The sequence below is a fragment of the Maylandia zebra genome, linkage group LG3 (assembly GCF_041146795.1).
Source record: "Maylandia zebra isolate NMK-2024a linkage group LG3, Mzebra_GT3a, whole genome shotgun sequence".
NCBI lineage: Eukaryota > Metazoa > Chordata > Actinopteri > Cichliformes > Cichlidae > Maylandia > Maylandia zebra.
This window is the reverse complement of record NC_135169.1, coordinates 22,626,856-22,639,455: the sequence shown is the minus strand read 5'-3', so window position 1 is coordinate 22,639,455 and position 12,600 is coordinate 22,626,856. Positions and strand designations below refer to the sequence as shown.

Below are 12,600 nucleotides of genomic sequence, written 5' to 3'. Positions count from 1 at the left end.
GAACTGAAGCTGAAGTGAACACAGAAAGAGAAACAAACTAATGTGACATGATCCGAGGAAGCCAGGTGTGGCAGCTGTGTTTGCATATGCAGTGAAACTACACTTCTACCAGTTTACTGTAGGTACTGATGAAACAGACAGGTACCGAGTGAAAGAAGAAGACATAGCAGACGTATGTATTTCATCTTTTTATTGATTTCATTGTAATTCTGTGTTTTCTTTCCTGCTGTGATGTGGATGATGGGTCAGCTTGCTTCCTGTGAAATTAGTTCAATATTTGAGTTACTACATATTATTAAGTTGAGCTAAGACCAAACCAATTGATTATACATGATAATGTTCTCCTCTGTAACGGGACCCTGACACAGAACATTTAAGAACCTTTGCTCTGGACAGAGAAGACTGAGGGAGACCACCCTGTGCACTGTCTCTGTGTCTGTTGGTTGGACTGAACCATGAATTTGGTCTTTTGTATATTGAGACACGAGTTATTTAAGTATATGATGGCCTTAAGTACTTTGACACAACCTGTTAATGCCACGGCCTCTGGTGATGATCTCTTTTAGTAATTTATCATGTTTCTGATTCAGAGAGTTGGATCAGTCATGGTAGTGAAACAGGACAGAATATTCAAAACTTTTTAGGGCTGCAGACTCGCACAGTCCTCAAAACAACTGTTATTATAGATTAATATGCTGCACATCATTTATGTAACTAAATCATCAATATTTTGCAGTTCAAACATTTCACTTGATAAGAAATTCAGTAGCCAGTGGCAGGAAACTCATCAAAATATCAGAACAAAGTAGTGAGACTATGAACTTGTTTAACCAGTCGAGCGGTGTAGGCATGTAAAATCATCAGTACAGTGAGCACCTGTATTCAAATTATTAGTATCTAAGAGAAAAACAAGGAAGTGAGGTACAGTATAAAACACATTGAATGTGGACATTTGGTGAGCTTTAATTTATTTTATGTTTCTGTTAAGAATGTGCAGATGAAACTGATTTCTTATTTCTGGGGTATGACAACTTTTTCATTAAATTATTATTTGAAGATGTTTAAAGCCGGTTGGAGCGGTAACTATTTTTAAATCCCGGTAGCACTGCAACCACCTAAGCTAGCACAATAATTTTTTTTGCATATGAAACCGGAGGAGTTGTACTTACATCTTATACCATCAGCTTGTCCTCGGTCACAGTTTCCTTCAACATATACCTTTGCAAAAACTGCATAAAAAGCACTTGCAGCAACAAAAGCATAATATTCCAGAAAGAGGCTTTGCCGATCCGATCAGCTGTTTGTAACACTTCCTACGCCCATCAGCGTGAACTATCGCATGTCCGCAATGACCTGCCCGAAACAGGAAGTGATGTCATTTTGCGAAAATGTGGGGTTTTTTTTACCATCAGGGCCTTATGAGCCTATACTTGTGTTTTTAAAAGTTATCTTTAACTTTATGACTTTCTGTGTCGTCTCTGGGATGCTTAGGACTCATATTGCACTGCTGGAAATAGTTTATTTTGATGCATATGCTGTTTTTTTTGCAAATTTGCACTATAGTATTTATTTTGTTTTATTCCTGCAGTATATAAAAATTGGTGTATTTCAAAAATAAAACTATGAAGACACTTAAAATAAATTTCCTGTGGTGGGAAACTAGTTTGTGCAACTTTTTTGTATTTACAGTTTTGAGGGATAAGCCTCTTAAATTTCTGTAACTAGAAATATATGTTAAAAAAACAAAAACAATTTTCAATTTTTTTGTAGTTTATTGCATTTTTTTGCAATTTTATGTAATTACTATGCACTTAATGCAGACATATTATTAAAATTTGGGCTATAATGGTTATATTGATGTGTATCAACTTGAAATGCTCCCAAAAAAGGCACTGCAGCATGTAAAAATATAATATAAGCTCTGGCGGACTTGGTTCTATGGTAGGTCTTAAAGGGTTAAATCCTGCTGCGGTTACACACAGTCAACAGTTTCTCTTTGGTTAGTTAAAGATTTGAAAGAAAATAATAAATGAATAAAAGAAAAAATATTTTAAATAGTCTCAAACTCTTCAAACACTGAGTGGAAAAAAAGAGGCCTTAATAGAAAAACAACAACAAAACAGGAACAGGTCATATCGTGGTGCAGACAGAGTGACGGAAATACAGGAAGTCTGGACCAGATCTCAGTTTAAAGGAATCTGATTCTTTGGGTTTTACCCGACAGATGAACAGAAAATAATGCTAATTTGAACAGGTTTAGTTCAGTGTCCTGAGAAAAAGGTTCTTTGGATCTGTTAATTTTAAAGCCTGGAGGAACCTGTAAGAACAATGAAACAGATGAAATATTTATTCACAAGTTTAACCTTTACTGTTTTACAAAGAACAAGAAAGACGGTTATGTAAAATTTAGCCTTTTGAACGTATTACTCCAGATCTCTTATTTGACAAAAATATTATATTATATTATATTATATTATATTATATTATATTATATTATATTATATTATATTATATTATATTATATTATATTATATTAAACACATTAGTACCTTCATATCAATCAAAAATCTCAATAAACAGAAATGAAGCAGAATTATTCTCACTTTTCTCTTTCATCAGGTGACTGCAGGTGTTAAAAAACATGGAAAGGTATCACACTCAACACCTCACATTAGATTCACTGCTACAAGAACAAATACAGAAAATATTTCCTTCATGCAGTAACTATACAACACATCTGTCTACAAGATAATCATCTGTTCTTTCTTATGTTATCAGTTTATTTTAACCCAGCACTGTTAGCAAACACTAAATGCTTTTATTTTGTTTCATTTAACACAAACATAATAAAAAATCTGCAGCTGTTATTATAAATTGTTGTACTACAGCAACTCATTGAGATCCAGTCGACATGACAGTAACTGATCCATCTCATCTGAAAGGAGACAAAACTCTGAAAACTGCAAAGACGTTTTTTACACAGCCTGAAATGTAACAGTTTAAAACTAGACAGACTAAAGAGGACAGAAATCATTCAGTGTGAAGAGCTTCAGACTTTATAGGCTTGTTGTTATATATATTCCTCTAACTGATGTTATTCCTCAGACCAAACTCTCCCAAACCTGAGCCTGAGCCTGAGCCTGGACTCAGCTCTGTGACTATGAGGGAAAGATCCAGTCTACAGGGAGTCCGTCCTGACTTTAAAAACAGGAAACTGTCTCCTGATGAGAAGTAAGATTTAACTGAATGTTAAACGTATCTTACAGCTGTCCACTTCAACTTGCCTTCCATGAATAATAAGTGAGAGTTCTTCTTCTTCTTCTTCTTCTTCTTCTTCTTCTTCTTCTTCTTCTTCTTCTTCTTCTTCTTCTTATGATTATTATTAATATTCACCTGGTAATTGGTCAAAGGATGACTTAATCTACTTTAAAGGAACAAAATCTGTTGCTGCTGAGGAGTAAGACAAAAGTTAAATTTACCTTATTACTGTTAATACAACTGCCCTTAGTCCTGAAGTTTAAGAGCTCCTGGACATTTTATTCATTCATTCTTCATTCACTCATTTCTTTTCACTGTGTTCTGTTGATCTTATGTGCTGCACAATAATGTTTAATATTTAGTATTTACTGTCATATTCCCATATATCATTGTGATGTTGTTTATTCTATTACTCTTGTTCTCTTCTGCTTGTTTTCTTTTTTCTTTCTCAACAGGTGATCCAGGTGATCGATATTGTCATGATCCGGAGTCTGCGACTCCGTGTTTATGTTTAGTTTATTAGTATTCTGTGGTTTTGGTTACCTTGGGTGTTTGTACTCTTCTGTTTCATGGTTCATGTTCCTATGTTCTATGTCCCCCAGTCTGTGTTAAGTTGGTGTGTTATGTCATTGCGTGTATGTGTTTCCTGTTTTATTGTGAAGGTCTGCGTCTTATGTGAGTGTTTTCAGTTTGTCTCCCTAGTCTCGTCACGTAATCACTCCCAGCTGTGTTCTCCACCTGTGTGTAATCTCCCTGTGTTCTCTGAGTGTATTTAAGTTGTCTCTTCTGTCTTGGTAGTTGCTGGTTCGTCTGTGTTGTTTCCCCTCGGTCTCCCTGCGTCTCTCCGTATGTATTTCCCCGGACCTCCCTGCATCTTCGTTTCTGGTTTGTGTTGTTAGTTTACCCAGTTTAGGTTTCCGGTTTCTTGTTTTCCCACCAGTGCTGTTTGTACCCACCTTGTAAATAAATATTCACCTGCACCAGAGCTGCCGCCTTTTGGGTCCTTTCTACAACTCCACACGGCTCGCCCCGGCAAACCGTGACAGATATATGCTTTTTTTTTTTTTTTTTTTCCTGCCCATTCTGTTGGTTTTTGTTTTTTGCCCTTCTCCCCCGTCCCTCTTCTCAGCTGTTTCTCTTTCCCTCTTTCTTTCTCCCCTTCTTTCCTCCAGTCAAGTCTGTCCCGTATTCAGCAAGTGAAAATTAAATAAACAATAAAAGGTGAATCAAATGGACCATTACGGCAAGGCTGGGATGGTCAATTTGGTAAAGTAAATCCGTTGGGCATCTTTCTTTGCCTTTAGACAACAATTCTGATGGCAAAAGAGCCAAACGGGACAGGCAAAAAAAAAAAAAAAAAAAAAGAGAACCTTCACAGACATTAATTCATTCATTCAATTTACAGGCTGTGCTAACTTTTCTTTAATTTTTCATTCATTTAATAATGCTGCTGTGGTCTCGTACACCAAGGCTCGTAATTTAGTGATCAGTGTAATCAGTTTAAAGGAATCAAGCTAAATCAACTTAGTAATAAAATATTCAAAGAAAATCATCTTGTATCTATGTACAAAATGGTTACAGTTTCTTCATGATGTCTCCACAGAGCTGATCAGGAGAGTTCAGATGTTTCAAGTCTTCAGCATCAAACTGATCTGGACTCAGTATTTAAGGTTTGAACATGTACACCAAACTCTGTTTGTAATTATTTTAAATTTGCATTTTTTAGAGTATCAACGATATTAACGTGTCTGACAGGAAAAGAAATCCAATACTCGTCATATAATAATGGCAAAATTCAACACAATTCTTGTTAAATCAAAGTTTCAAAGTGCTGAACAATAAGAAAACTTACAATGGAAATTAAAAAGAATTTAAAATGCAAAAGAATGAGCAAGAACGAAAACCACACACATTATTAAATCCTGAAAAGGATTTGATAAAACCATTAGCAGCTAAATATTCATTTTGGAACAGCTGATTAAAATATAAAGAATAAAGACAGAGTAGAGCCCAGAGGCAGGAGAGAGAAACAGATCATTGAGACCTTGATCAAAGCAATCTCAGGATTATGATGCGAAGAGAAGGCAGATTGAAATTTTAAAAAGATCTGATTGTTTCTAATATCATGAACTAAGTGGCAACAGATTGATAAAATTTATACTGTAGAGATAAAATTGGGGGATCAAAACAGGCTTTCATGAACTCCTGTGTAGACAGGCCATTTATGTACACATGCATATAACAATTTATTATCTTTTTTTATTTTTAGAAATGACAAAGAGTGTTATTCAGAATGTTGTAAGGAAAAGTATTTTAAGAAAAATGATGTTATGAAACGATGAAATGTTGAAATTCTATTTTTTTTTTCCTCTGATGGGAGTTTGTTTTCAATTTTGTTTTAAATTGTTACTTCCTTATTTTTCTACACTTTCTTTGTTCAATTGAAAAGAAGCACAAAATATATCTGTAAAAAATTATTTTTTAGTATGAAAATCTGATTTTTCATTAATTTAGATTGTGTCATTTATTTTCCAGATACTGGAGGGAAACATTATCACGTTTGTGAAGAACGAGCTAAAGAAGCTGCAGAATGATCTGAATCCAGATTATTCAGAGTGTCAGAGGGATGAAGAGGAGGTGTTGGACAGTGAGGAAGAGAAGCAGAGAAGGAGCAGCAGAGAGGCATTTCTGAAACTTGCAGTTAACTTCCTGAGAATAATGAAACAGGAGGAGCTGGCTGACTGTCTGCAGAGCAGTGAGAGGATTTCTCTTCATAAATTCATTCTTTACAGGAATGAAATTGTCACATTTTCTATAATCATAACACATGTTTCTGTTGCTTTCCTGTAGAAAATTCTGATCCACTTTGTGAGAATACATTTAAATGTAACCTAAAGAAGAAGTTCCAGTGTGTCTTTGAGGGGATTGCTAAACCAGGAACCCAAACCACTCTAAATGAGATCTACACAGAGCTCTATATCACAGAGGGAGGGACCGGAGAGGTCAACACTGAACATGAGGTCAGACAGATTGAAATGTTTTCCTGGAAACCAAATAGACCAGAAACAACAATCAGGTGTGAAGACATCTTTAAAGCTTCGACTGAAAGAGACAAACCAATCAGAACAGTTCTGACCAAAGGAGTGGCTGGCATCGGGAAAACATTCCTGACACAAAAGTTCACTTTGGACTGGACTGAAGACAAGACCAACCAGGACATCCAGTTCATTTTTCCATTCCCATTCAGAGAGCTGAATTTACTGAGGGATAAAAAGTTCAGCTTAGTGGGACTTATTCATCACTTCTTCACTGAAATCAAAGAAGCAGGAATCTGTAACTTTAAAAAGTTCAAAGTTGTGTTCATCTTTGATGGTCTGGATGAGTGTCGACTTCCTCTGAACTTCCACATCACTGAGATCCTCACTGATGTTACAGAGTCCACATCAGTGGATGTGCTGCTGACAAACCTCATCAGAGGAAAGTTGCTTCCTTCTGCTCACATCTGGATAACCACACGACCTGCAGCAGCCAATCAGATCCCTGCTGAGTATATAGACATGGTTACAGAGGTCAGAGGGTTCACTGACCCACAGAAGGAAGAGTACTTCAGGAAGAGACTCAGAGACAAGGAAGAGGCCAACACCATAATCTCTCACATCAAGACATCACGAAGCCTCCACATCATGTGTCACATCCCAATCTTCTGCTGGATCACTGGTAAAGTTCTTGAGAGTTTGTTAAAAACCAAACAGGCTGGAGGAAAGCTGCCCAAGACACTGACTGAGATGTACATTCACTTCCTGGTGGTTCAGACCAAACTGAAGAACATCAAGCATGATGGAGGAGCTGAGACAGATCCTCTCTGGAGTCCAGAGAGCAGGAAGATGATTGAAGCACTGGGGAAACTGGCTTTTGAGCAGCTGCAGAAGGGAAACCTGATCTTCTATGAATCAGACCTGACAGAGTGTGACATTAATGTCAGAGAAGCCTCAGTGTACTCAGGAGTGTTCACACAGATCTTTAAAGAGGAGAAAGGGCTGTACCAAGATAGGGTGTTCTGCTTCATTCATCTGAGCATTCAGGAGTTTCTAGCTGCTCTTCATGCCCATCTGACATTCACCAACTCTGGTATCAACCTGCTGGAAGAGGAACAAACAGTCTCAGTGCATGTTTCTGAAAGCCACTTCTACCAGAGTGCAGTGAACAAGGCCTTACAGAGTTCAAATGGACACTTGGATTTGTTTCTTCGCTTCCTCCTTGGTCTTTCAATGCCATCCAACCAGGAACTCCTACAAGGCCTATTGACACCGACAGGAAGCAGTTCACAAACAAATCAGGAAATAATCCAGTACACCAAGAATCAGATCAACCAGAATCCCTCTCCAGAGAAAAGCATCAATCTCTTCCACTGTTTAAATGAATTGAATGATGACTCTATAGTGAAGGAGATCCAACGTCGCCTTAATTCAGGAAACCTTTTTATGTTTAATCTTTCCCATGCTCAGTGGTCAGCTCTGGTCTTCATCTTACTGTCATCAGAAACAAATCTCAATTTTCTTGACCTGAAAACATACTCAGCTTCAGCAGAAGCTCTTCTGGGACTGCTGCCAGTGGTCAAAATCTGCAAAAAAGCTCTGTGAGTATGCAACTACCACTAAGCAAGTTAGTGGGAGTTTTCAATCAGTGCTACTTTCAAGAGTTTAGTCAGCTTAAATATTAAAAGGATGTCTTCTATTCTCTCATTAATACATTTCCAGGCTGAGTGGCTGTAACCTCACACAGACAAGTTGTGAAGCTCTGTCCTCAGTTCTCAGTGCTACGTCCTCTAGACTGATAGAGCTGGACATGAGTAACAACAATTTGCAGGATTTAGGAGTGAAGCGACTGTGTGCAGCACTCGGGAGTCCACAATGTGCACTTCAAATTCTCAGGTGAAATCAGAAACAACAAATTACAGTCAAATATATTTTAAAAAGAGTAGTTTTCTCTGCCAGTGTGACATGTGCTGTTTTGTGTTTGCAGGCTGTCCGGCTGTCAGATCACAGAGGAGGGCTGTGCTTCACTGGCTTCGGCTCTGAAGTCAAATCCCTCACACCTGAGAGAGCTGGACCTGAGCTACAATCATCCAGGAGACTCAGGAATAAAGCTGCTGTCTCCTCTACGGGAGGATCCCTGCTGGAGACTGGACACCCTTAGGTAAAGAGTCAAGTTTGTGCAGGAAAAATACCATAATAATGAAAATACATTTTGCTTTTGTGAAGGAAAAAAGTTGAAAACGTCTGGTTTTTCAAGCTAAAAGCGTTTGTGCTTTTCTTTGTCTTTACTAATTTCAGAATGGATCCTCATGGAGACCAGTGGATGAAAACGGGTCTAAAGAAATGTAAGTGTGTTTTATGTTAGTTCCTACTGTCATGTAACAAATTCCTTTATATTTAAATCCAATTTGCTCCACTCCAGCTTATACATTACATGCATCTCGTTCCTTTGTGTCCTGGAAGGTAGAGTTATTTTGCTAACACAATAAAAAAAAATACATAATACTACGACAATAAAAGTACAGCAACATATTAAATATCCACTTTCACATGGCTGTAGCACATCACCCATGAATCAGAAAGTTGGTGGTTTGATCTCTGGCTACTACAATCTGCGTGTCAAAGTATTCTTAGGGATAATACTGAACCACAAGTTGCTCTGTGATGCATCCATCTGAGTGTGACTGTGTGCAAACATTAGGAAAAAAACACATCTAGGCATAGAAAAATGTGCTTTATGAATGTGCATAACGGGAATGAGGCATGTTATAAAATGTTTTGAGTTCTCAAAAGAGCAGAAAAGTGCTATTGATGACCCAGCTTGCAACAAAGATACTGTTTGCCCAGTGAGGGGCAGTTCTTGAGTATTTAGAGGTTTTTTGGGGAGACCAACACAAAATGTGCAGGACATAAGATGAAGGCTATTACAGTTCAATTGATTTTCATGTTTACACCACCTAAAAGGAAATTTGGACCACAAATTTCTAACATAAGAGAAGAAAAAAGTGAAAAGTGCTTATAAAATCATAAGTTATAGTTATTATAGCAATTAAAAAATGCCAGGTATAAGAGAGCACAATGTGATCCCATGTGTTATGAAAGTTTCATAGTGTATCCTTTGATGTGGATTCAGTAGTGTTCAGGTGTGTAGTTTTATATCTTCATATTTTGTTTGTTTTAGGCTACTTTTCAGTTACGTATTGTAGAAATTTGTTCATGTCCAGTTAATTCTCCAGTACATTACATTCCACAATGTGTGTTGACAACAGGCCATTTGCTGTCCTAGTTTTATTTGAGGTTTCATTGTTTATTGCAGTAATAACAGTGTTTGCCTTGTTCTTTTAGATTTCTGTGGGCTGACAGTGGATGTGAACACAGTCCACCGCAATCTTAAACTGTCTGACAACAATAGGAAGGTGGTGCACATGAAAGAGGACCAGCTCTATCCTGATCATCCTGACAGATTTGATAGTCCTCAGCTGATGTGTACTAACAGTCTGACTGGTCGTTCTTACTGGGAAGTTGAACACAGTGGAGAGGTTCATATTGCTGTGACTTACAAAGAAATAAAAAGGAAAGGAAACAGTGATGACAACAGGTTTGGAAGGACTGATGAATCCTGGTCTCTGTACTGTGATGATACAGATTATTTCGCAATGCACAATTACACATCAACAGCCATTAGTGTTCCCTGCTCATCTGCCCCTCACAAGGTTGCAGTATATGTGGACTGTGATGTTGGCACTGTGTCCTTCTACAAGGTCTTCCCAGATATGCTGTACCACCTCCACACTTTCAACACCACATTCACTGAAGCCATTTACCCTGGGTTTAGAGTTAGGTTTCTTGACTCCCATATCTACATCTGTCCTGACTCAGAAAACTGAACCTCTGCTGCTACTCTAGAGAGAATTCTGATATTGGTAAAACAGTTTTTTTTAATTTCATCTTGATGCATGCTCAAATATCCAGGTAAGTAAATTTCCAAAAGTTGATTTTGTTCATCTAGATGTAGCGTTTCAGTGGGAGAAACGTTTTGTCACTCATTCAAGTGACTTCTTCAGTCTCAGCTGACTGCAGGTTTCCCCAGTCTTATAAACAGTACAGCTTTAAAAAAAAAAAAAAAAAAAAAAAAAAAAAAAAAAAAAAAAAAATATATATATATATATATATATATATATATATATATATATATATATATATATATATAAAACACCCACCACGCCCCTGCGGGCGGTTTATCCTTAAAGCTCGGGTCCTCTACCAGAGGCCTGGGAGCTTGAGGGTCCTGCGCAGTATCTTAGCTGTTCCCAGGACTGCGCTCTTCTGGACAGAGATCTCCGATGTTATTCCCGGGATCTGCTGGAGCCACTCTCCTAGCTTGGGAGTCACCGCACCTAGTGCTCCGAATATATATATATATATATATATTATTGACAAGTAAATAAACAATCGCTGGCACCCAAAATACCACTGGTTGTTCCTCTGGCCATTGCAAACCTGCTGTTTTTTTAATTACAATTGATATTATTGGTATATATATTGGTATATGTTTTTTACCTGAAAGTGTATGTATGGTATATGTCGACTCTAATTTATCAACTTCCCTGGAAATAAAACATGTTTTCTTTTCCATAGTGTCAGATGTGTTGTAAAGACAGGCTGTGAACCTATGTTTGTCACATTTAAATCCAAGTTTTCCTGGCACAAGGCTTAGGCATCAGAGGCACACACACATCTCTTATAAACTGTAGACACTGATAAACAGCCATTTAAAATTGCATAAAAAAATTGAAAAAAAACCCCACTTTAATTACCAAGAGGATATAAAGATTTTCAGTTATGATGTATAATTAAACAGTTTCCCAGTTTTCGTCAGTGGCTAATTGGGAAAGTCTGGCATGTTAACCACCTTAATACGACTCTGTAGGTCAGAATGCAATAATGAGTCAGTGCGTTCAGTGTCCTCTCAGTCCAAAATAAACGGTTAAAAAAGAAATAAGCTACTATGTGTAAATTTGCACACTAGCTTAATATAATATTTAGCTCCACAAAGCACCTTTTTTAGATTTACTCTTTGAATTTAAATAGTGAAAGACCAGTCACCTTCCACTTCCACAGTCTGTAATTAATCTGAGAAAAAGGCAGATCAATGTTAGGTCACATGTTAAGCCCTCACAGCAGTAAATACGGAACAAAATTTGTCACGATAAAACAAATGTCCTTTTTATCCACACAAACAGTGAAGTGTAGAAATGTTGATCACACAGATGATTATCTTAAATAAACAACTCAGAAAGGCCTGTCATACTGGTTTCTGAGCATGCTGCTGTCCTGATTCGTGATGTTGAGAGCCAAAACAAAATACCAGAGGCCCAGGAGGATGCAATCAAACAGATGAGTTTATTGAACACACACGCGTGGGAAGATGCACACTGCAAATCATCAGATGTAGATCTCCGCCCAAAAATACACTTCAGATTGCTTTTATAACGTCAGGGTTGGTTAACGCCCCTTCTCGCGTTGTACAAGAATATAAATTGTATTTTAAGAACATCGTTTGCATGTTTTATAGACAATGAGCAATCTTAAGAGATAAATGTAGACACTGAAGTTCCCCTCTCTAGCATCTTCTCCAAATATGGCGATGGATTCAGGCTCTGACGTTTGCCATGGACTGGTCCTCCTAAGCAAACTCAGATGCAACAATAAGCCGGATACATTCAGGCCTTCACTCAAGCCTGTTTCTAGATTATATGGATTATATGTGTTTTGTAGGCGTGTATGCAGTTTTAACCTTCTATAGCTCCAAGTCACTCACACAATAGATTGTCCGGACATCGCGCCGAACAAAGCTTACAACCTCCAATTAATTGACCGAGCTCCAACTCTTTAATAAGCACAAAATGCAATGTGTATAAAATGGTCTTAGCTGTACCTGTAATAAAAAGGTTAATGTAATACCAACAGCTTCAATGAATGTTTTACTGAAATGATGATTAATTTGATTAATGCAATGATAATAATGATGAGTATGAGTAGCAGTAAAATATTTCCCTTATTCCACACTGCCATCATGTGTACATTGGATGCTGCTGTCAGTTGTTTATTGTGTAGATCCTGAAGGAACTAAAAATTTACTGACATTTCCATTAATGCACGACAAAATGAGAGGGAACACGGATGTGTGCAGAGCGCTGGTTGGAAGTGACCTTAAAGTGATAGTTTCTGGTTTGCAGGAATCTTCATTATCTCAACGTCAGTTCTGACTCGGCACGGTGGTTAGCACTGTTGCCGCACAGCAAGA

General features: G+C 37.5%; 1 protein-coding gene across 1 annotated transcript; it reads left to right on the top strand.

The window, feature by feature from the left end:
- Positions 1 to 5,854: 5,854 nt before the first annotated feature.
- LOC105941375 (protein NLRC3) lies at positions 5,855 to 10,407 on the top strand. The gene is made up of 6 exons (XM_024799093.2): positions 5,855 to 6,013; positions 6,109 to 7,894; positions 8,016 to 8,189; positions 8,281 to 8,454; positions 8,592 to 8,638; positions 9,639 to 10,407. The coding sequence occupies exons 1-6, from the start codon at positions 5,977 to 5,979 to the stop codon at positions 10,178 to 10,180; spliced, it is 2,760 nt and encodes a 919-aa protein (XP_024654861.2). The 5' UTR covers positions 5,855 to 5,976; the 3' UTR covers positions 10,181 to 10,407.
- The last annotated feature ends 2,193 nt before the right edge of the window (positions 10,408 to 12,600 follow it).